Genomic DNA, 21,638 nt, shown 5'->3' on the forward strand with positions numbered 1-21,638 from the left:
TGATATGTCAACATTATACGGAACAACCTCCCCCCCCCCCCCCCAAGACACACGAAAATAAAACTTAAGGAAAAAAAAATCCTTTCTTTAATCAACGTAGCATTTGTTAACGAGAACGGTGATACGTAACTATCTTCAACGAATCTGGACAATTCGTAAATACCGAGAGTGAATCCTGAATGAATGTTTTAACGACACCCGAGTACAAAAATACACATCGGCTATTGGGTGTGAATGAATCCAGAGTAAAGTATACTGAGGCAGATAGATGTGATGTGCTGGATTTCCTCATTGACAACATATATATCAAATTTGGGGACAGGACATATAGTCAGACCCTCTGTCGTGGACAGACAGCCCAGATAGCTGAAGTGTGTGCACAGGACAGCGTGCTTGAACCTTAATTGGATTATAAGCACGAAAATAGTTTGAAATAAATAAATATAGTCAGGAAATAGGAATCCCCATAGGCACCCACTGAGCTCCACAACCCGCCGTTTTGTTTCTCTATGCACATGAATACGAATTTCTGACTAATCTGGTTAAATCAAAACAAAGGAATCTGGCTAACACGTTTAGCTTTACTTTTCGCTATATTGATGATCTTATATCATTCAATAATAGCACGATTATGTTACCTTCCATCGATTTACGTCCTGTAGTGTTTAATTTAGTAAACTAATCTGGAAGTGGCAGTCCTGTTTGTGGCGGTGCAGGAAGGATGTATTATCTCGGGAGTGGCTGTCCTCCTATAGATATCGATGAGACACTGGATAGAATAGAATAATGTTTAACGACACCCCAGAAAAGTTTGTTTTGTTTAACGACACTACTAGATCACATTGGATTTTCTAATGGTCAGCCATTGGATGTCTAACATTATGTAATTTTGACAAATAGTCTTAGAGAGGAAACCCGCTACATTAAAAATTTTTTTAGTAACATGGAGTCTTTTATATATTTTTTTGCAACGGCCTTTGATATACCATTCATTGGTGGTGCATTGGCTGGAACGGGGATCGACACCAGACCTATCGTTCATCAAGCGAGCTCTTTACAACGGCTAACTCCCGCCCCCCACCCCACCCCTAGATAATAATGGAATCAACCACTATTTGCCAAATTCACATTCAACTCTGCATTGTGCAGAGATATAATCGCGGATAACGGTTTTGTCGTTCAGAAAAGTGTCATTTTAAAACATGGCTTAACAATTTAACATTCTGTCCAAATTACTTTTATTACGGTACTATATTCTAAAAAAAAAAAGCCCAAGTCTAACGCAAAGTTGTTATTTTTGTATTTAATACCAACAATCATTCTATGTGCATTTGCAGTGCCGGATCCAGAAATCCATTCGGGGGGCCTTAATGACATGAGGCGGAATGCCAAGGGAACTTTGCGCGAGGTTTGAAGGGGGATGAAAAGTAGTACATAATAAAATTATAACTGTCGCAAAATTTAGGTCCGCCTTTGGTTTAAGTTTGCAGCTAAATGTTTTTTTTTTAAATGGGTTCAACTTCTTTAATAAATTTTTGTATGGCGAACGCCCAGAAACTATCTCCCCCTTAGAGGTCGCGTCGTTACTGTACACCCTATAGTATCGCTTTAAACAGCTGTTCGGTAGTGTGATTTGAAGCCACTGGTCGTACAAAATTACTTTGTCCACCACTGTACGAACAGGAAAAGTGGTCATATTTTTTTCAGACGATGAGGCATTGCACAAAGAATGTCTGGACTGCATAACGGATCAATTATATGACAAAATACAACAAAAAATAAACAGTGAATCGCTGAGAAACGAGGCGTTTGTATGAATTCATTGCCAAAAATCTATCCATTCTCGGTGTGTGGATTTTTTAACAAATTAAAATATTATTTGAATAAAATCTAGTTGAAATATTATATTTTCTTCCTTTATGTATGCTGTGTGGCAATTTGTTGTGTGTTTTGTTCACTGCTTTTTGGTGAGGTGAGGTGCGGGTGTTGGTGGGTTCGTCCTACCCCTCCCCCCATGGCATTGATCATGTATCTTGTTGTTGATTATTAATTAATTAATTAATTAATTTATTTTAATAAATAATTTTACAAAAGAAAGTGTTTTAGAAACAACACACTTTTAAATTATGTACAGGGCCAGCGGAGTGTATTTGAAAGTGGGGATGGGGTGGGGGTACTAGTAGTGTGCTGTGCTGTGCTGTGCTCTCTGTGAGAGAGAGAGAGCATGTATTTGAGGGCCCGAACCTGTTGGTGGGGGTTTGGAGGCATGCTCACCCGGAATAAGTTTAAATATAAGATGTTAACAGTAGGCCTATGGCATCTCCAGACTTTTGAGCACAATAACAGGATGAAAGAGGAGACCATGGACCTATCGGCCCTCACCTCTTCCGCAGTCCCTAAGCACAATTTGAAGAAGAAAAAAATTGTTCGAGACATGCAAATAGTATATATACAATATAGACATAGAATAGTGAATATGTGGCGTGTCCATTAATTCGTAAACAAAAAATATTTTTTAGTCATGTTCCAAGAATGTTTTGTAGGCACAAGGCAGACATTTTGCTTTATATTTTCTTTATAATAGTGTAAAAGTGTGTAAATATAAAAGTGTGTCCCTCCACCTTTTGGCACCTTCCTACGCCACTGAACCCCATGTTATAGTTTCGCCGGAAATGATCCACCTCCTGCAGCTTTGGTCACAGCATCATGTACACTGAAGAAAACATGATCTTTTGGCAGGATGTCATATACCTGAGCCCTGTCCAACACCTTCAACATATAGCGGCAACAGTTTGCTAGAAATAGTTCTGTCCCAGCTGCCTTGAATTGCTTAATGACCATCTTGAGGACATTTACGCCAGCCATGTCAATGTAGGTCATTGCTGAACAGTCTATAATGATGTGATGTAGTCCATTTTCATTTTCGTTGACATCGTTTGACAGTTCGTTGTCCTCCGGCTCCCCAACTTTAATACTCCGACTCGCCACTACAGTTAATGGGTTAAACGTTTTCCTGTAAAGCTGAGATTTAAATTTCTCTGCACTGGCAAAAAAGAGCGTCGTGTTAAAGTAGAATATTTTTATTCCTTTCAGTTTTTTGATATTCTTGTGACCCTTGAGGTCAAGGTAAATGTCTTCCTGCTCTGATATTCCAACCAGCTGCCCAGTCGAAAACTGACTCTGGACGATAATGGTAAAGATGGACGTTCCCACTCCCGCGATAAGGCCGATATCAAGATCAACTAGGATCGACACCAATGCTGTTGTCAGCCAAATTACAAAATCTGCTTTGCTGACCCTCCAAAGATTAGGGAGTTGTCTGGCTTGAAGTAGTAAATTCTTCATGGCCACTATAATCATTGCTGCTAGGACTGGTATCGGAAGAGAGACAAAGAGTTGACCCGCCACGAGCAACACTACCAGAATAAAGATGGCAGATGTAACAGCATTAAGAGTTGTTTTGGCCCCAAGTGAACTTAGGATCATGGTTCTTGGTGGCGCAACACACATTGGAAAACACTGAAAAAATGACGCGAGCAGGTTGGTTGTTCCGTAGGCCACCAATTCTTGGTTGCTGTCTATTTCATAGTCATGCAAAGCGGCACAAAGCTTTGCCATGGATATTGTCATAGCAAAAGCCAGTATAGCTATTACGAAGCTGTCCTGACCTATTCTACCCAAGACGCTTAAATTTGGTACACGTGGCATAGGCATCCCAGACGGAATATCCCCGACTACGTGAATATTGAAACGGCTTTGGAACTCTGCAAAATATGAAATTATTGTTGTTATGATAACAAGTATCAAATCAATAGGTATAGGCATTTTCAGTTTTTTGCCATAACGTTCGTTGATTCCAACCTTCACCGCTAATAAGATCGCAATGCTTATCAAGCCAACAATGAGATCCGCAACATTTGTGTCTCCAAGGTTTTGAATTATGTCCCAATACACGAGAACGATTTTGCCAGCTCCAGAGTGCTTTCCGACTTTGACGCCAAATAATTTGCTGACTTGACTGGTTGCGATATGAAATGCTGCTGCCGTTGTAAACCCACCAACAAAAGAGACGGCTAGATAGCTGGTAATAAACCCTAATCGCAGTAAACCCATTACAAGCAGAATGATCCCAGCCATAAAAGCGGCAGCCATTGCAATACCAACTTTGTACTCTAGTATTTCATTTTGCAAAGTTGGGTCAACCACACTTGTGTTTGAAGATATGTCTACATCACCATATTTTAAATCCTTCTCCCTTTCCACTATAGTGGCAGTGAGAAGAGCTAATACAGCGTTCGTTCCAAAAGAAACATGCCGAGACGTGCCAAAGATTGCGTAAAAGACAATTCCAAAGAACGTGCTGTACAACCCATAAACGGGTGTAAGAGATGCGAGGATGCCGAATGCGATACCTTGCGGTAGGTGCATGAAGGCAACTGAGAGACCTGCCATTATGTCACCGACCAGGTTCTGTCTCCACTTGTACCACCTGATAAACATGATAACAGGTATCATGGATAAGATGCCGTTAAAGACGGTCTGTTTCGAACATCGACATGTATTTCTGATGCGTTCTTTCAAGGTTTTCGGTGTTGATGTGTCATTGTAGACATTGTTCAAGTCCTGTTGGGTGTAAACTCGCCGTTTGATGATAATCGTTTCAAACACGTCGTCCGAAGGCGTCGTTTGTAAAGGAATCTCCATGTTTGTGGAAGACTGAGGAGTCTGAAACAACAACAACAAAAACCAATCAGTTATTTAGAGAGACAAATGTATTAAGTTTAATTCTTACACACCAGTTGGTGAGAATACCATGAGTTATTTTTAATAACACATAGTTTTTTTTACACACGTACCTTTGTTAACAATTTTAAGACATAAAACTGTCTGCTACTAGGTGAGAACCTGGCCCCGTGCTTATAAACCTTAAAGTCTAGACTTTAATAAAGTCCAGACTTTAACGTCATGGCAACGCCATTCAAATAGCATTACGCTAAAGTCTGGACTTTATTAAAGTCTAAACTTTAAGTTTTATAAGCACGTCCCAGGTCACCAATGCCATACGTGCAATAAACAGCACTGTGGAAATCGATTACACTATGGCGTATAGTTAACACGGCAATCATGTGTATGTGACGCGTAAGTCAGCTACAACTGCAACCGCTGTAAATAAATTTTAGTCGAAAGAGATGTTAAAATTTGCTTAAAACTTGGGGTTTTTAGGATATGCAAGAAATAGAATAATACGTTCGTGTCCGTTAGATATCATTTCTCTCGCAACTCGTTGTTTAAAAACGTATCAAACTCACTTTCGCTCGTTAGATACATTTTAAAACAACTCATTGTGAGATAACTGGTATCTAACAGCCACTCATGTATTATTCTCTGTTTATATATATTTTTAAAAGAAATACAACCAAACATGCTCAAGCGGCCAACTTTATTAAACAAATACCAGCCGACTTAGTAGATTCCTAAATAATTCAATAATGGTACAAACTGACTAAACCTTTTGTTAAGTCTGAGGCAGCAATATCTTGCATATTGCTTGAAATTATTAGCATACACATGTACTAGTGTATGTAGGGTAACAATGTTGTCCATGTTAAAAAGCGCGCGCTTACTGCCCCGCCCACATTTGTGGAAGGGCAAGCCCAGCTCATTTTGGTCCGTGGGTCTCTGTTATCTAGAAAACACTTTCAGTCTTAGTTCCCCGAAATATTGTCATACATCATCAATTACTGACTCTTCTATTAGTAAGGTCGTTAATATTTTCAGCTCTGAAATAATCATCGTTGATGTGAATACCACATTACATTTGAACCAAAACAGCTTTTATGAGAGCGTCTCTTTATTATATGAAACTCTGTGCGTGCGTACTTCCTTTAAAAATGAGGTTTGTGAGTCCGTACATTTATTTTGCAATATTTTATTTCATAATGTATTTTCGAATTGACCAACTTTCAGAAATTTCGAAAAACATCCAGCAATTACCTACCTTATCCAGAATTTTTCAAATTCACCATCATTTAAAAAAAAAGAGTAACAACTTCTTATTACATTCTATATTGTTGGAATTAAATACCTTATCCAGAATTCTGGATTTGATGCCAAAAATACGGACCTTTTTTCAAATGCACCATAATTTTTCATTCTATATTGTTGAAATTAAATATTTTGATCTCTCCTTTTTTAACGTGAACATGGTGTTGTCTACAGAGTTATGTGCCATTACCAAGGCGTGTGTCTATTGGCTGTATTCGTCATCAGCCGACCAATGGACATTTTTCTGACACTCATGTAACTGAAGCCATACATAACATTTTCTTTGTTAAAATAATTGTATACATTTTATTCGTATTATAATCCCTATTTCGTATGATAATGAACGAATTTTCTACTGTGAATACAAGACACCATATATTATTAAATTTCCAAATCATCCAAGAGTAAAAATTGGCCTATATAGGGTTGAGAGTATGTCATGTAATCAACAGACGAATCTTTAGTGAAGCCCGGTTAACACGATCTCTTTCATCAACAAATAAATAGAAAAAGACACATGAATACTTATTCATAAAATTCGATAAAAAAACCAACCTCTACCAAATGTTTGAATAATGATAATCTACTCTGACAGTGACACAACCACAATAGGATCCTATTTAGTCTTAAAAGAGATTTCTTTTGAACTGTCTGTGTTATATGATATAGAACACTCAGTATCCGCTACCACGCATGGACACCAGTAGATGTCTCCTTTTTGAAACTGGCCTTGAAACTGTTCTTTTGAAACTTTTGAAATGTTTATAAAGGTGCTTTCAAACTTATAGAAGAAATTAAAAAATATTTTCTCAAAAGAAAACCGCATCCATCTTAACACAAGCGGACCTGTACTTATGTTTTGTAAACCTTTCTTTTATTTGAGTCTATAATGATGTGCTCCGGAGAAACGGAGAGACATACATACCTATTGAGTGGATAATGACATGCGTAGCAATTCTGTCTCATTTAGTGTGTATAATGACCAACGACGATCGATCCTAGACGGACCGCGCATCAAGCGAGTGCTTTAAAATACCACTGTGCTACGTCCAACCAATTAGCCAACAGAGCCTTTTTAGCGACTTCAATTACATATAAAATGCATATTCTTATTTAAAATATCATAATGTCCACATATATCCAGTTGTTTCCAAATGTGTTTCAGGTCATACTAATATTTACTTTGAGTTTAATACGTTTTAAGTCCAATGGAAACACCCTCCCAGAGATAGTGAATAGTTCAGCATTAACAGGAGAATCGTATAGTACGCTGAGGTGGTTACCAATATTTATTACATACTATTCAGTCTTACTATAGTGATAAAGACATTTTGAAACTGTGTGATACATTTATTTTGTATCGCACATATGTGCGATCTGGACCAGAACTTTTAAATGGGGAATGCAGTTAGCGCCTTTTACTTACTGACGTCATATATGATTTACAAATTACGTCACATCGTATTTGAAACATTACACAAGGCTGCCGCAGAGCATGATTCCCAACATTAAGTAAATCCATGAAAGGAGTTTTGATCATAAATTTAACAAAGTGTTGTTATGATGTTAAATTAAAAACCGTTTTTGTAAAAAATAAAAGAAGGTATGTAATAAATACAGAACTTCACAAACGTTGTTTTCGCTTCCTATTTATTGCACTCGTTTATTTAAAAAAAAGAAAGAACATACAGGTGATGCGCCAGTTCCGGATCACTTCAAACAAAATTGTGAATTCTGTCAACATGCGCGCGTATGACTTTAAAAAGAAATTCTTGGTAATAAAGACAATCAACCATATAAATAAACAATGATTATAAAATGTAAATTTAGTTAAACATTTGACACCAAAAACAGTGCTGTTCGAGCTGGCGTACTTACGCAAGTTGCGGATCACTTTGTCCAGTTACAACTCTATAGTGCTAAGGTTCAATGGTCCGAAGGTTCAATAGTCCGATTGTTCAATAGTCCGAAGGTTCAGTAGTCCGAAGGTTTATAGACCTAACTATAATCACGAACAATGGCAAAAGAACAGTGCCAAATGCACTAAACAAATGCGAATTATTTACAGAGATCACTAAGCGTACCTCTGTGTAAAACGGTTAAGGCAACAGTGTAAGATAATTTTATGTTACGACACCACGATATGATGACATGTTGGATATCAATTTAAAGCAATCTGATTGGCTTCTTACATATGAATCCAAACCATCCACTGAGAGTAAGGCTACACACGTTGATTTCTAGTGTCACATGATATACAGGTCAACAGTGTATATTACGTAAACGTGAGCGCCTTATATAGCTTTGTTCAGAATACGTTTTAAATAGAATTCTACATTCGTGTCTCCAGCTCTTGTGTCAGTTAAATACCATGTATCTTGCATTTTGTTTACAACTGTATTCATCGCGTGTTCGCTCCCATTGGCGTAGCCAGGATTTTATAATGGTGGGGGATCCCGATGTCAAAGTATGGATACTAGTATTTGAAAACATAAGACATACCTGGAAAGGCCAGTAGTATAATACAGGCAACACCTGGATAGGCCAGTAATATAATACATGAGTTGATAAAAAAGAAATGTCAGTTTATAATTAAAATTACTTTATTGAAATCTAACAGTTAAAGCTCCTATATCCGGTTTCCATGTTATAATATCCAATACTAATGCACAATAAAAGCACAACTGCACCTTTATTACACTCGTCCGTCATCGCTATCAACGGACATCGTCAAAAACCTACTACTCAATTCGCAAGACGTAAAAGTGCAGTTATGTCTGCATTTTGATTTCGTAATCGATGTTATAACATAGTAACCGGATATAGCAGCTTTAACAAGGACTACAACACACAAAACGTCTGGCACAATCCACACTGTTCAACAGTGAATAATATTTTTTCGCCCAAAAAGACTTCACCACAAGCTTGAAACATATCCTCGAACAGCATAGGTAACTGCTGTCCAATAGTCTTCCAACGTACGCCGCCCATTATTGTAAGACTGTGCGCCATTTTTCCCTTCGAGTGTTTGGTAGATTTCCTCTGCGTGGTGCTGCCGTCGCTGAAACCTCCAAAAGTTGCTGCACAAAATACTATATCCAAATAATTCCATGTACTACAATTTCATAAATATCTTTATTGCAAAAACTAATAAGGGTGGCCCATGGGTTAGCACGTGTCCATTTTTGTTTTCAGTAATGTGTGTTGTAATAAATAAACGGACGTCTAAAAGAAACTATACCAAGACTTGAGAGACTACTGAAGAAAAATCAAAATATATTTCATGTTCAAAAGCTATATACTAGTATACATGCGTAGTGTTTTGGCATGATGTGAACAAAATGTCATTTCCATTATCCAAATTATGTAGTGTAAAATACATGTTAACATTTAACGCCCTTTTTGTACCATACACATATTAGATGTAGTAAAACATTAGCCTATGTTCACGGAGTACAGTGTTTCCGATCAGTGAACATTCGGACAACTGAACCTTCGGAATATTGAACCCCACACACACACGTAGAACTCTGGTAAACTGTCATTAACGTAACTAATAGTCCATTAGCCAGCCATAGTGGCATAGTGGTCTGAAGACCAAACAGTTGTTTTAGAAGAAGAAAATAGGAACAGAAGGTTGAAAACAGAAATATACACCTGTGACGTATTCATGAGGCTGAGCGCTCGTGGACACTTTGATTGGTACCATATCATCTATCATTTCACATGCAACTAACGTTAGGCGCAAAAAACCCACACAAAAAAACAAAACCCCAAACCCCCCCCCCCCCCCCCAGTCTTAACGAACGACCGCGAGCGCTCGTCCTCCTGAAGAGGGCACACTGTGAGTGTGTGAAGTGCCCCCTGCTATTTTGGCCATGAGGCTTAAAAACGAGCATTATCCCCAAAATCGGTAAAACAGAAATCAAAGCATGAGCTATTCCTTGAACTATTCCTTGAATGAATAATTATTTGTCTTGTCAATAAAAATAATGACACGTGTATGATATTTTAGGAAGTAGGCTAGTATTTATAATAGGTTTTTTTCAGAATTATGAAACAACAAAATACCGACCTGTAAACAGCGTTGACTGCTTGTTATAGAAATTTGACAGGGGTCAAGGTTAGTAGACCAGTTTTTATTTTAATGTGGCGAAGCATTGTAATAATATAGCTAATTTTGAATTTGAATGACATCAGTATTCCAATACGTCACTTTGCATCTTCTGTCAATAAACATAAACTGCAAATTTTTTGTTTGAACATTTCTAATGTGTTTGAAGAAAATCTTGTGATTAAAAATTGTACCTTTAACGAAATATGGATTTCAAGTGAAATTACGGTAAGATATGCTATATTAATTGTGTACGAAGCCAAAACAAGGGTGCGAAAAGTGACTGTCGTTGACCTTATACGGTCTCTTGCTGTTAATGGGAGAAAACCCCCCACCCCAAAAACATTGCAGGTTTCATCTCCAGATTGTGTCAGGATTATATAAATATATATAAAAATTGCGTTTCTAAAACTTTTATTAGCGTTTTCTCGGCAATATATGCAAATAATCGATTCGTGTTGGGTGTTTGAACCAATGAAATTCTTCTACTAACTTTTTGTTTTGTTGATTCTTTTTATTTTTTTTAAAAAGCAAATTTGACCCACAGCTATTTAGTGTCTAATGCTTGGCTCAAACTACCAACTACCAGCAAAAAGTTGGCCAACTTACTGCTCTCACGACTTCTACGACTGTGGCCAGTGGCTATAGTCTGAGCACTCTTACAACTCGATTCTCGTCGTATACAACTCCTACGACTGTGGCCAGTGGCTAGTCTGAGCACTCTTACAACTCGATTCTCGTCGTATACAACTCCTACGACTGTGGCCAGTGGCTAGTCTGAGCACTCTTACAACTCGATTCTCGTCGTATACAACTCCTACGACTGTGGCCAGTGGCTATAGTCTGAGCACTCTTACAACTCGATTCTCGTCGTATACAACTCCTACGACCGATTCGTTGTTAATCTGAGCGCACCCAATGCTAATTGGCAGCTGGGGAAATTACAACTCAACCGTCGAGTTTGCCAACTTCGTCGTAACAGTTGGCAGGCTGAGACTAGCATTACATAGGGTTACTACGACATTTGGTCGACGAAAAGAACTAGAGCAAAAAGAGATTTCTGTCCCGGATTGGGCCCCTGGCCTCCAGAGACCGAACCCGGGGTGGACATGCTCGAAGCCTTAGTGGTATAGGAGCATGGGAAAGTCTTCACACACACGCAAAAAGAGCCGCTGCCACATAGACTACTCCAAGAGATAAAATAGTAAGGGATATTTTATATGCACTTTCACCATTGACAGGTCCGTAGATACAACGGTCTAAAATGTACCAGTCGTAGGGCTTTGGTTGGGACCGGGGAAAACCGAGTCCAGTGTAGCAGACAATGTTGTTAAAATTTGTTAATCACAGAATTTGGTTAAGACCTTTTTATTTTTTTTTTAGAAAATATGAATAAAAATATTTTATCCCCAGCAGTACCTTTTTGTCTCGCTCTATGATGAGTGCTATGCTTGGAATGTGTCTTGCAATATGTCATTTACAGTTGTTGTTTGTTTGTTTGTTTGTTTGTTTTTTTGTTGTGTTTTTTTTTTTTTTTTTTTTTTTTTTTTTTTTTTTTTTTTTTTTTTTTTGGGGGGGGGGGGGTAGCTGACCATGTTTTTATGATGGAAAGCCACACAGGATAATCCAATATGGCGGAAATCCAAGATGGCGTCATAAAAATTTAATATGGAGGACACAAATAAGAATATATATTTTAAGCAACATATATGTAGTTTGCAATATATCTGGGTGGTTATTATTTTATTTATTTATTTGACCAGCCTCGGTGGCGTCGTGGTTAAGCCATCTGTCTACAGTCTGGTAGGTACTGGGTTCTGATCCCAGTCGAGGCATGGGATTTTTAATCCAGATACCGACTCCAAACCCTTACAAACATTTCTAGGGGTCAGTTTTATATACTCAGCGTCACTAATGAAGGGTCACTCATATTGTTAGTGCTACACATAGATGCCCGGCCAACACACTAATTATGAAAGAAGGAATGTATGGCCTTCGTGGATTAAGCCCAGAGTGAGGTTTCCTAAGTTGCATTTGGATTTCAATATTAGTAATGGTACTTCCGGTTAGAGGCCACAACAAAATGATAAAAGTTATGCAACTACTATCACATCGACAAATGGGTTGTCTCAACGCACCCATGTCTGAAATTCTGTATGTTGTGCCCGTGCAATGCGTTCTCACTATGGGTATAAAAATGTGCATGATTGCAATCCACATTTTCACGCACACTTCAGTTGCAAATGCGTTGTGTCGAGATTATCGTACCAAAATAGATACTGGATAACTAAACTACGTACGTCAAATTTAAGATTCCCAATCGAAACTGGCAGATGGTTTAACGTTCTTAGAGAATATAGAATATGCAAACCTTGTAACACTGATATTGGAGATGAATACCATTATTTATTAAATTGTCAAAATGATAATATTGAAAACATTAGAAGAAAATATATAAAATAATATTATATAATTAATCCTAGCTTTTTTAAACTGAAAGGCATGCTGTCACTATGCAGTGCACCATTATTAAAAAACCTATAGCTATATTAAAAGAGTATCTAGTCTTGTGAACTGACGTTTCTCCGCACAGTTTAGCTATTTTGATTGCATAACTTGTGCTCTATGTTAACTATAGATACTTCTATGCTGACGCCAGTTCTTGTCATTTATGTTAATATGTATTTGAATTGTCCTCTTGTTACACACTGCAATGTCTCTAAAAAAAAAAAAACAATGCCAGAAAACAATTTGATGTTCACAATAATGTAGGCCTACGTTCAACATGCCGTCTGCCGCTAACGCTTGGTAGACTAGTTTTCACGCTACGAATGACCATTTAGGGAATCGCACCTGTATTCAGCTTTACCGAAGGCAATACTTATTAGTCAGCAGCATTAAACTATCCCCGACCTATGGCAATTTATGTCGCATCTGGGGAAATTACTGTCGATGCTCTATCGTTAAGTTTAAGCCATCAACTTTTAATTTAAATGACGAAACATTATTTAAATGATGGAACATTAATTTTAATGATTGGACATTTAAATAGCGGAACACTGAATTTGTATTAAGGGAAATGTTAAAGGTACACAATTCTCTATAAAATTCATACAACTCCTTGCTTAGAATATTACTCTTTGCACATATAGATCTGTTGACATCCAATAGCAGATGATTAATAAATGTTCTAGTGGTGTCGTTAAACAAAACAAACAAAATATAGATGTGCGCCTTCATATTTCTCTTTCTTTACGGAACCCGTAGAAAGGATTTTGGCGACTGGTGCCATCTATAACGCTATGTATAGTCCTACAGAAGAAGGTGGTACCACATATGGTTAAGATCACCTCTCCTTTATAGGCAGCACTAAACCAATTAATCTCCGGCTGGGTCAAAGTTCGAGGTGCACCGAACTTTTGATAGAGAAGTTAACACCACAAGTCATGTGATTGGTTATAAATGTGTGTTGGTTGTAAACAAAATTAGTTTTGTCTGGGCTAAAAATGTATACAATTTTAATTCACCTAGTACCACTGTGTCAAGTAGCCTTGTGCTTGGAACATGTATGGGGTACATGTAAAATAAAAGTACTAAAATTTTGTGCGAAACTAGGGGTGTTGTGAAAACATCTGGTTATACCGAAAATGAACCATGAAAGGTACCATTTTCTGCAGTTAATACTTTGAGGTAGGGGTTGTAGTACTGATATTTATGGGCCATAGTTTGGTTGATATATTGTATGTAATGTTTTTAAACACAAACATTAACAGATAGATAGATAGATAACAATTTAACGTGTCCATATACCACTAGGGTTTCGAACACGCCCATCCAGAGTCCGACCTCCGATAAGATCGGTGGCCTGACTCGGGATGAGGGGAGGATAGAGTTGAAAATGGGCAGAATTTTGAAAATAGCTATTAGTAAAAAAGTTAATAGAATTAAAAAAATAAAAATAAATAAAGTTACAAGCCAAAAATAAAAAGAATTGACTGCTCGGCCGAATATTTATATAATTTGGAGCATTTTAGATGGACAGTCCAAAAATAAATAAGAGAAAGAAGAGAGGATCGGACTATTTAATAATATTTAAAAAAAGAGAATAATTTCGACATATAATTTTGAACGGAGGTCTAAAAGTTTAAAGTCCGATCTAAATGGTCCGGTCCGGGGGGGGGAGGGGGGGGGGGGGCGTGTGAGTTTAAGGTGGGCGGAATTTGGAATACGAATTTAGTAGTTAGGTCAAAGACCTAAAGCCAAAATGAGCTCATTCATACAACTCATGTCTGGACAAACATTTAAGTCCAACGAACAAAATTAGACTGCTCGACCGAAAGGGTTTTAAAGTGATTTGAGCAATTTAGACGGGCTGCCAAAATAAAGTGCGTCGGACTGTTTACCAAAAAAAAAAAAGAAAAAAAAAAAGAAAAAAAAGTCCAACTAAGCCCTTGGAACGGTTGGCGACTACGGGGACGAGATGAAGTGCTTGGCGTTGAACTGTGGCACCAGTTTCCTCCAACGGTGGGCTAGCAAGGTCTTAGCTAGCTCGACGTAATGGGCACCGGCGATGATCTTCAGTACTTTGTGGATGGTGTAGTTGTCCATGTCTTCGAAGAGTATTCCCTGTCTGTAGAGATCATCTCGGCGCGACGTCACCACAAGTCCAAACTTCCCGTCTCGTAGTTCCATGGCGTGGATGGCACACTCAACTCCGTCAGGAAACTTCTTAAAGTTGCCCTCAAGAATGCCTCCCGGCAGTGAGCTGGTGTCCGAGGTGTCCCCGACCAAGTATCGAGCGTACTGGCCCTTGATCTTGGAGATGGCTAGGCTCCAGGCGGCGTCCCTGCCCCGGGCGGTCGCGGAAGGCCGGGCCTTGGCTGGCTGGTCACTACTCGGTGGGGTGACGGCCTTCCGCTTCGCAGCAGCGCCATCCATAGGGGTCTTGGCGGAGCCCCCCGGGGGTGGGGGACTCGACGCCGACCGCCTCGAAGGGGTTGGAACGGGAGACGCACGCCGTGGAGTTTCGCAGATAGCTGTGTCCAACAGCGGCGTCGACTGGTCCGCTGGCTCAGTCTGTTCAGAGGAATCTGCGTCGGCTGGCACTGGTTGATCGGGTCCCGGGGGTGGGGGCGGCGACGCAGACAGGACCGCCGCTGGCGGTTGAGCCGCCAGTTTAGGTCCCCCCTGAGCCGTCCCTGGTGCAGGTTTCCTCTTCCTCCTTCCTCTTCCCTTCCTCTTCGTCGTGTTCGTTACCGCGTCGCCATACACCAAAGTCACGGTTGCCCGTGAGCCAATGTAAGCGACGCGGTACTCTAACAAAGAGCCGTAGCTTGCAATAAGTCCCCCCAGGTGGGGGGGGGGGGGGGGGCAACTCGAGAGAACAGAGCGACACGTCTTTCCTCATCGAAGGCATAGCTCGGAGTGAAAAACATTAACATGGTCGCCTATGGGATTTTAATTGGTATAGTCCAACCTATAGGCAAAGAACGCGGCAGTGGGTCATGGTTGCATACCCTCGCCACTCTATCATACCTTCTTTTGGAATCAGTCTTGTATGGAGATATGGTATTGAGTATGCTAATCGACTTGTATAATACGGCTTCTATTACATTTACTTTTAGTTTTGTATATTGTTTGATGTATTACCGGTGAATAGATTAAAGCAGATTATCGTCAGGTTTTATCTCAGGTATGGTATTATAATATAATATAATAATATTATTATAAAGTACGTTAGCTGTATTATAATATAATATTATAAAGTACCTTATTTTGTTTAACGACAATACTAGAGCATGTCAAACATTTGGTTATTCTGACATATAGTCAAAACCGATACATTTTTTCATTAGTACCAATGGATCTTTTATATGCACCATTCCACAGACAGGATAGTACATACCACGGACTTTGATATACCAGTCGTGGTGCACTGGCTGGAACGAGAAATAGCCCAATGGGCCCACCGACAGGGATCGATCCCAAACTGACCACGCATCAAGCGAGAGGTTTACCACTGGGCTGATCCCGCCTCTATAAAGTACGTAAGCTATAAATACAATATTATTAAGTAAGCTAGCTGTATTATAATATAATATTATAAAGCACATAAGCTATAAATACAATATTATTAAGTAAGCTAGCTGTATTATAATATAATATTATAAAGCACGTTAGCTATAAATACAATATTATTAAGTAAGCTAGCTGTATTATAATATAATATTATAAAGTACCTAAGCTATAAATACAATATTATTAAGTAAGCTATCTGTATTATAATATAATATTATAAAGCACGTTAGCTATAAATACAATATTATTAAGTAAGCTAGCTGTATTATAATATAATATTATAAAGTACATAAGCTATATTATTAAAATATAATATTAAAAAGTACGTTAGCTTTATTATAGTATAATATAAAGTACGTTAGCTATATTATAATATAATATAACAAAGTACGTAAGATATAATATAGCATAATGTACATTAGCTATATTATAATATATTATAAAGTACGTTAGCTATAAATACAATATTATTAAGTAAGCTAGCTGTATTATAATATAATATTATAAAGTACATAAGCTATATTATTAAAATATAATATTAAAAAGTACGTTAGCTTTATTATATTATAATATAAAGTACGTTAGCTATATTATAATATAATATAACAAAGTACGTAAGATATAATATAGCATAATGTACATTAGCTATATTATAATATATTATAAAGTACGTCAGCTATATTATAATACAATATAAAGTACGTCAGCTATAGTATAATATAATATAACAAAGTACGTTAGATATATTATAATATAATATAACAACGTACGTTAGATATATTATAATATAATATAACAAAGTACGTAAGATATATTATAATATAGCATAATGTACGTTAGCTATATTATAATATATTATAAAGTACGTCAGCTATATTATAATACAATATAAAGTACGTCAGCTATATTATAATATAATATAACAAAGTACGTTAGATATATTATAATATAATATAACAAAGTACGTTAGATATATTATAATATCATTGAACAATTTCCCAACCGGCCTCGGTGGCGTAGTGGTTAAGCCATCGGACTACAGGCTGGTAGGTACAGGGTTCGCAGCCCGGTACCGGCTCCAACCCAGAGCGAGTTCTTAAGGGCTCAGTGGGTAGGTGTAAGGCCACTACACCCTCTTCTCTCTCACTAACCACTAACCAACTAACAACTAACCCACTGTCCCGGACAGACAGCCCAGATAGCTGAGGTGTGTGCCCAGAACAGCGTGCTTGAACCTTAATTGGATATAAGCACGAAAATAAGTTGAAATGAAATGAACAATTTCTTCGTTGTTATATTAAAGTACTTACGTTTGTCTATGTTTCTAAATTACTTCAGATCTACACACACAGCACCCGAATTAAAAAAAGAATTTTAATGTTCAAAATATTCAACATCTGAATATTGTATTTTACAAAAATTTCAAAATTTCCCGAAAGTACCCCAAAATTTACGTAACTTTCCATACATTTTCAATATTTTCAGTAAAAAACTTTCCATTCCGAAAATTCACTACTGCTCCACCCCATCCCACCCGCACTGAACAGAAGCTTGTTGTGTTTAACAACACCACTAGAGCACATTGATTTATTAATCATCGGCTATTGGATGTCAAACATATGGTAATTTTAACACATAGAGAGGAAACCCGCTACATTTTTCCATTAGTAGCAAGGGATCTTTTATATGCACCATCCCACAGACAGGATACGGCTTTTGATATACCAGTCGTGGTGCACTGGCTATGACGAGAAATAGCACAATGGGCCCACCGACGGGGATCGATCCCAGACCGACCGCGCATCAAGCGAGCGCTTTGCCACTGGGCTACGCCCCCCCCCCCCCCCTCCCGCCACTGAATAGTGCATTCACAGAAGCTAAGACATGCACCGGCTGCTTGATCACTGCGGCTCGTTCAAGGCCGATTAAAATTAATAGACATCGGAATCGAGACAACCAGCCTCGGTGGTGTAGTGGTTTAGCCATCGGACTTAAGCTGGCAGACACTGGGTTCGCCACTTGATGCCGGCTATTAAGTTTAAACGTTTATTTTGTTTAACGACACCACTAGAGAACATTGATTTATTAGTCATCGGTTATTGGATGTCAAACATTTGGTAATTTTGACATATAGTTTTAGGAATCTCGCTACATATCTCCATTAGTAGCAAGGGATCTTTTATATGCATCATCCCACAGACAGGATAGCACATACCACGGCCTTTGATATACTAGTCGCGTTGCACTGGCTAGAAAGAGAAATAGCCCAATAGGGTCACCGACTGGGATCGATCCCAGACCAAAGCAGACGCTTTACCACTGGGCTATGACTCGCCCCCCCCCCCCACCCCACCCCCACTAACGGCGTACGGTTGATAGGCACTGGGTTTGCATCCCGGTACCGGATACCACACTGAACGACTTAATGGGTAGGTGTAAGAACACTACACCGACTTCTCTCCCACTAACTACTAACAACTAACCCACTGTCGTAGGCAAACAGCTGAAAGTGTCTGCCCAGGACAGCGTGCTTTAACCATAACTGATTGAACAGAATAGAACAGAACTTTATTACACCCTGACCGTTAGGCCACGGCATAAGGGGAAACATGAACAATTACATAATATAATATGTGACAAGACAGGACAGGGTTTACAGGAGAACATTAAATAGTAAATAATATAGTATATGAATAGTTAAATTATATAAATACATTAATACTGAAATACAACGAGTGGATATAACAAAAATACATATATGCAATAAGCCAATAATATTAGGTATAGCAGAATAATTGAAGTTCATTATATAATTTGTTATACATGTACTAGTATATTTCGATTTATTAAAATAGGGATATCTGTGATATAATAATGAAGCATAATGAACTCGAGTGATGTGATATGTGTTGATACAAATAGCTACAAATAAGTTCTTAAAAAATAAATCAAAATGCCATTTCTCATGTGATGCAGTTCAGGCTCAGCGTCAGCTACTACACTGCCCAGTGAATCCGCAATGATAGATATATCGTTGTGTAGATATGCGAACAATGCCGATTTATGGTGAACAATACCGATTACAGCATTTTGATTAATTTAAGTTAATATTCCATATGTGACAAACGCCCTGAACGGACGAAAAATGTATCGGTACTTACAAGAAATGCGTCCTGTTCGCTCGTCATGTTGAACGTGGAAAGCAGACGATACAAAATGCTGATGAACCAAACGACAATTCAGCCGCGCGCGCTCTGGGTGACAAAATACCCCAAGTGTTAAAATAATGGCGGATAACACGAGGCCTGGCCTAGGTTTCTCCACAAGTGTGGGTAACATTAGCCATGGCGTTTTGTGTCAAGCTAGCTTTGGGTTCTAATAGGCCAAATCAATTGCTATTGCCGAAAATGTTAACGTTTACTAATAAAATTTATATAAACAGCGTATCAAGACACCCAGGAAGTACAGCAATAAAAAGTGTGGCACCTCACATCTAATCTACCTGCACGTATCATTTAAGAGATTTAATTAATATTTCTAATAGCAACCGTCATTTTTGCTGAAAATTGCAGTTCCATTTCAGCACACAATATTTCACGCGAAACGCCGTTCTGTTCGCGTGTCGGTTACGCAAAATTAAATTTACGCGAACCGCATATCGGTTACGTCGTGACCTGTAGACGTTCAGAAATTAAAACTTGCAGACTTCACGATTACAGTAAGTTTATTCATGCAGACATACTACTAGTATTCCGACAAATGTTTTAGACTGATTTTTAGATACTTGATGTGCAGCAAACCAGTAGCCAACGGTATATTGCAACGGTTGTAACTTGTGACCAAAGACTCAGTATAGAGTCGAGCCAAAAGTTTTAAAGAAATGTGCACGGATCGCTAAGGCGCCTAAATTATCTGCTGCTATTCTATCTCTAAAGGGATATATGTAGACATAATATTGAATTTCCTATAATTTTACAAAGGTTGAACACGGTTTTAACGTAAACAAAAATACGTAAACAAAAATACTAACATCGCATAATGAGCTTTAAATAACAAACATTAGGAACGTCACTGTAGTATAGAAGTACCAGCGATAAAGTGAAAGTAGCATCGCCACCGCAAAATATCAGTGTCAGATTGTGGTCTTTCTTTTTGTTATAAGATTTATTTTTATTAATCTAATCATGCACCAATGAGTAGCCTGTTTTATAGTTCAGAAGAACTGGACATTTGTTGCTTGGGTTTTTGGTGTGGGTTTTTTTAATCTGCTGTATACTAAATTTTACATATGTTATATCAGTGACATATGGTAGCCTTTATTTGTTATTTATAAAAGAAAATTATTAGTCTAATCATACACCAAGGAATGGGCATTTTTCCTCCAAATGTATCTATTTTGTTTCAGTACATGGCTGATATTTAGTCCTTTTACAATAGTGTTAACTTCCGCAAACTGCACAGAGGTTCTAGAATACGGTGGCCCGATGGCCGAGGACAGTGGTTTTTAGATTCGGGCAACTAAAAATTACTTTTTGCGATCCCGATGGCAAGTGGTGAATAATAATAATAATAATAATAATAATAATAATAACAAATCTACAACGCTACGATCGTACGAAAACAAAAGAAACGTTTTCTTTTGTATTTTGTTTTAACTTTATGTTTGAGCTAAAAATTATGTATTTAAAATATAATTTCAACGTAACTTTGAGGTAACCGATCAGGTAATCCACAGGTTACGCAAATAAAATCCACGTAACCGAACAATTGGTTACCTAGGTAAAAACCACGTGAACCGACTTCGGTTACCTCAGATTTCGAAATATTGTCCTCTGCGTTAGTAGTATCCAGGCTTGTATAGATCCATGACCTACTTTCCGTGACCTTGACCTACTTTCCGTGACCTTGATGACGTCACGTGACCTCGTCCTACTGGCCCTGACCTACTTAGACTGGCCTACTGTGCCGTGTGCAACGCCCTACTGACCCAGCCCCTGACCTACTTAGACCGGCCCCTGACCTACTTAGACCGGCCCTGACCTACTTAGGCCGGCCCCTGACCTACTTAGAACGGCCCCTGACCTACCTAGACTGACACGAAAGAGTATAAAAAGGCTAGATACGGTTTCATTGTCATTCGCTCGCCGAAAACAATCAGATCTACGTTCAATCCAGAGATGGCCTGTTCCACAAGTGATGAAGTGAGATGTCGTCTAGAACTTGGAACTAACGTCTACGTGGTGGCCAAGTTATGGAAAGGGGACACTGCTATTCACATAAGGAAATTTGACAGTGACAAGGGGAAAACCTTCCCCACCAAGCGAGGTATTGTCCTTAGTCTTAAACAGTGGATCGAACTGTCTGGATGTAAAAGCCAAAATTGACGAAACGATTTCAGCAT

The 21,638-nt window shown here is 38.4% G+C and overlaps 1 protein-coding gene across 2 annotated transcripts; it reads right to left on the minus strand.

Moving 5' to 3' along the window:
• Positions 1 to 1,283: 1,283 nt before the first annotated feature.
• On the minus strand, positions 1,284 to 19,535 carry LOC121380884 (sulfate transporter-like). 2 transcript variants are annotated; one of them, XM_041509890.1, is made up of 2 exons: positions 19,399 to 19,535; positions 1,284 to 4,725 (listed from the first exon to the last, which is right to left on the minus strand). In XM_041509890.1, the coding sequence occupies exons 1-2, from the start codon at positions 19,423 to 19,425 to the stop codon at positions 2,656 to 2,658; spliced, it is 2,097 nt and encodes a 698-aa protein (XP_041365824.1). In that variant the 5' UTR covers positions 19,426 to 19,535; the 3' UTR covers positions 1,284 to 2,655. The 2 variants fall into 2 exon arrangements, with proteins under 2 accessions (XP_041365824.1, XP_041365825.1); XM_041509891.1 differs by lacking the exon at positions 19,399 to 19,535 and adding an exon at positions 7,924 to 8,143.
• Positions 19,536 to 21,638: the final 2,103 nt, after the last annotated feature.

Source organism: Gigantopelta aegis, chromosome 9, assembly GCF_016097555.1.
Source record: "Gigantopelta aegis isolate Gae_Host chromosome 9, Gae_host_genome, whole genome shotgun sequence".
NCBI classification, from domain to species: Eukaryota; Metazoa; Mollusca; class Gastropoda; order Neomphalida; family Peltospiridae; genus Gigantopelta; species Gigantopelta aegis.

Excerpts from the sequence above, each read along its gene's own strand:
- LOC121380884 (XM_041509890.1), bottom strand. The coding sequence starts at position 19,425 with ATGACGAGCGAACAGGACGCATTTCTT. Across the intron at positions 4,726-19,398 it reads GCGAACAGGACGCATTTCTT|ACTCCTCAGTCTTCCACAAA; the intron begins GTAAGTACCGAT and ends TTGTTGTTTCAG.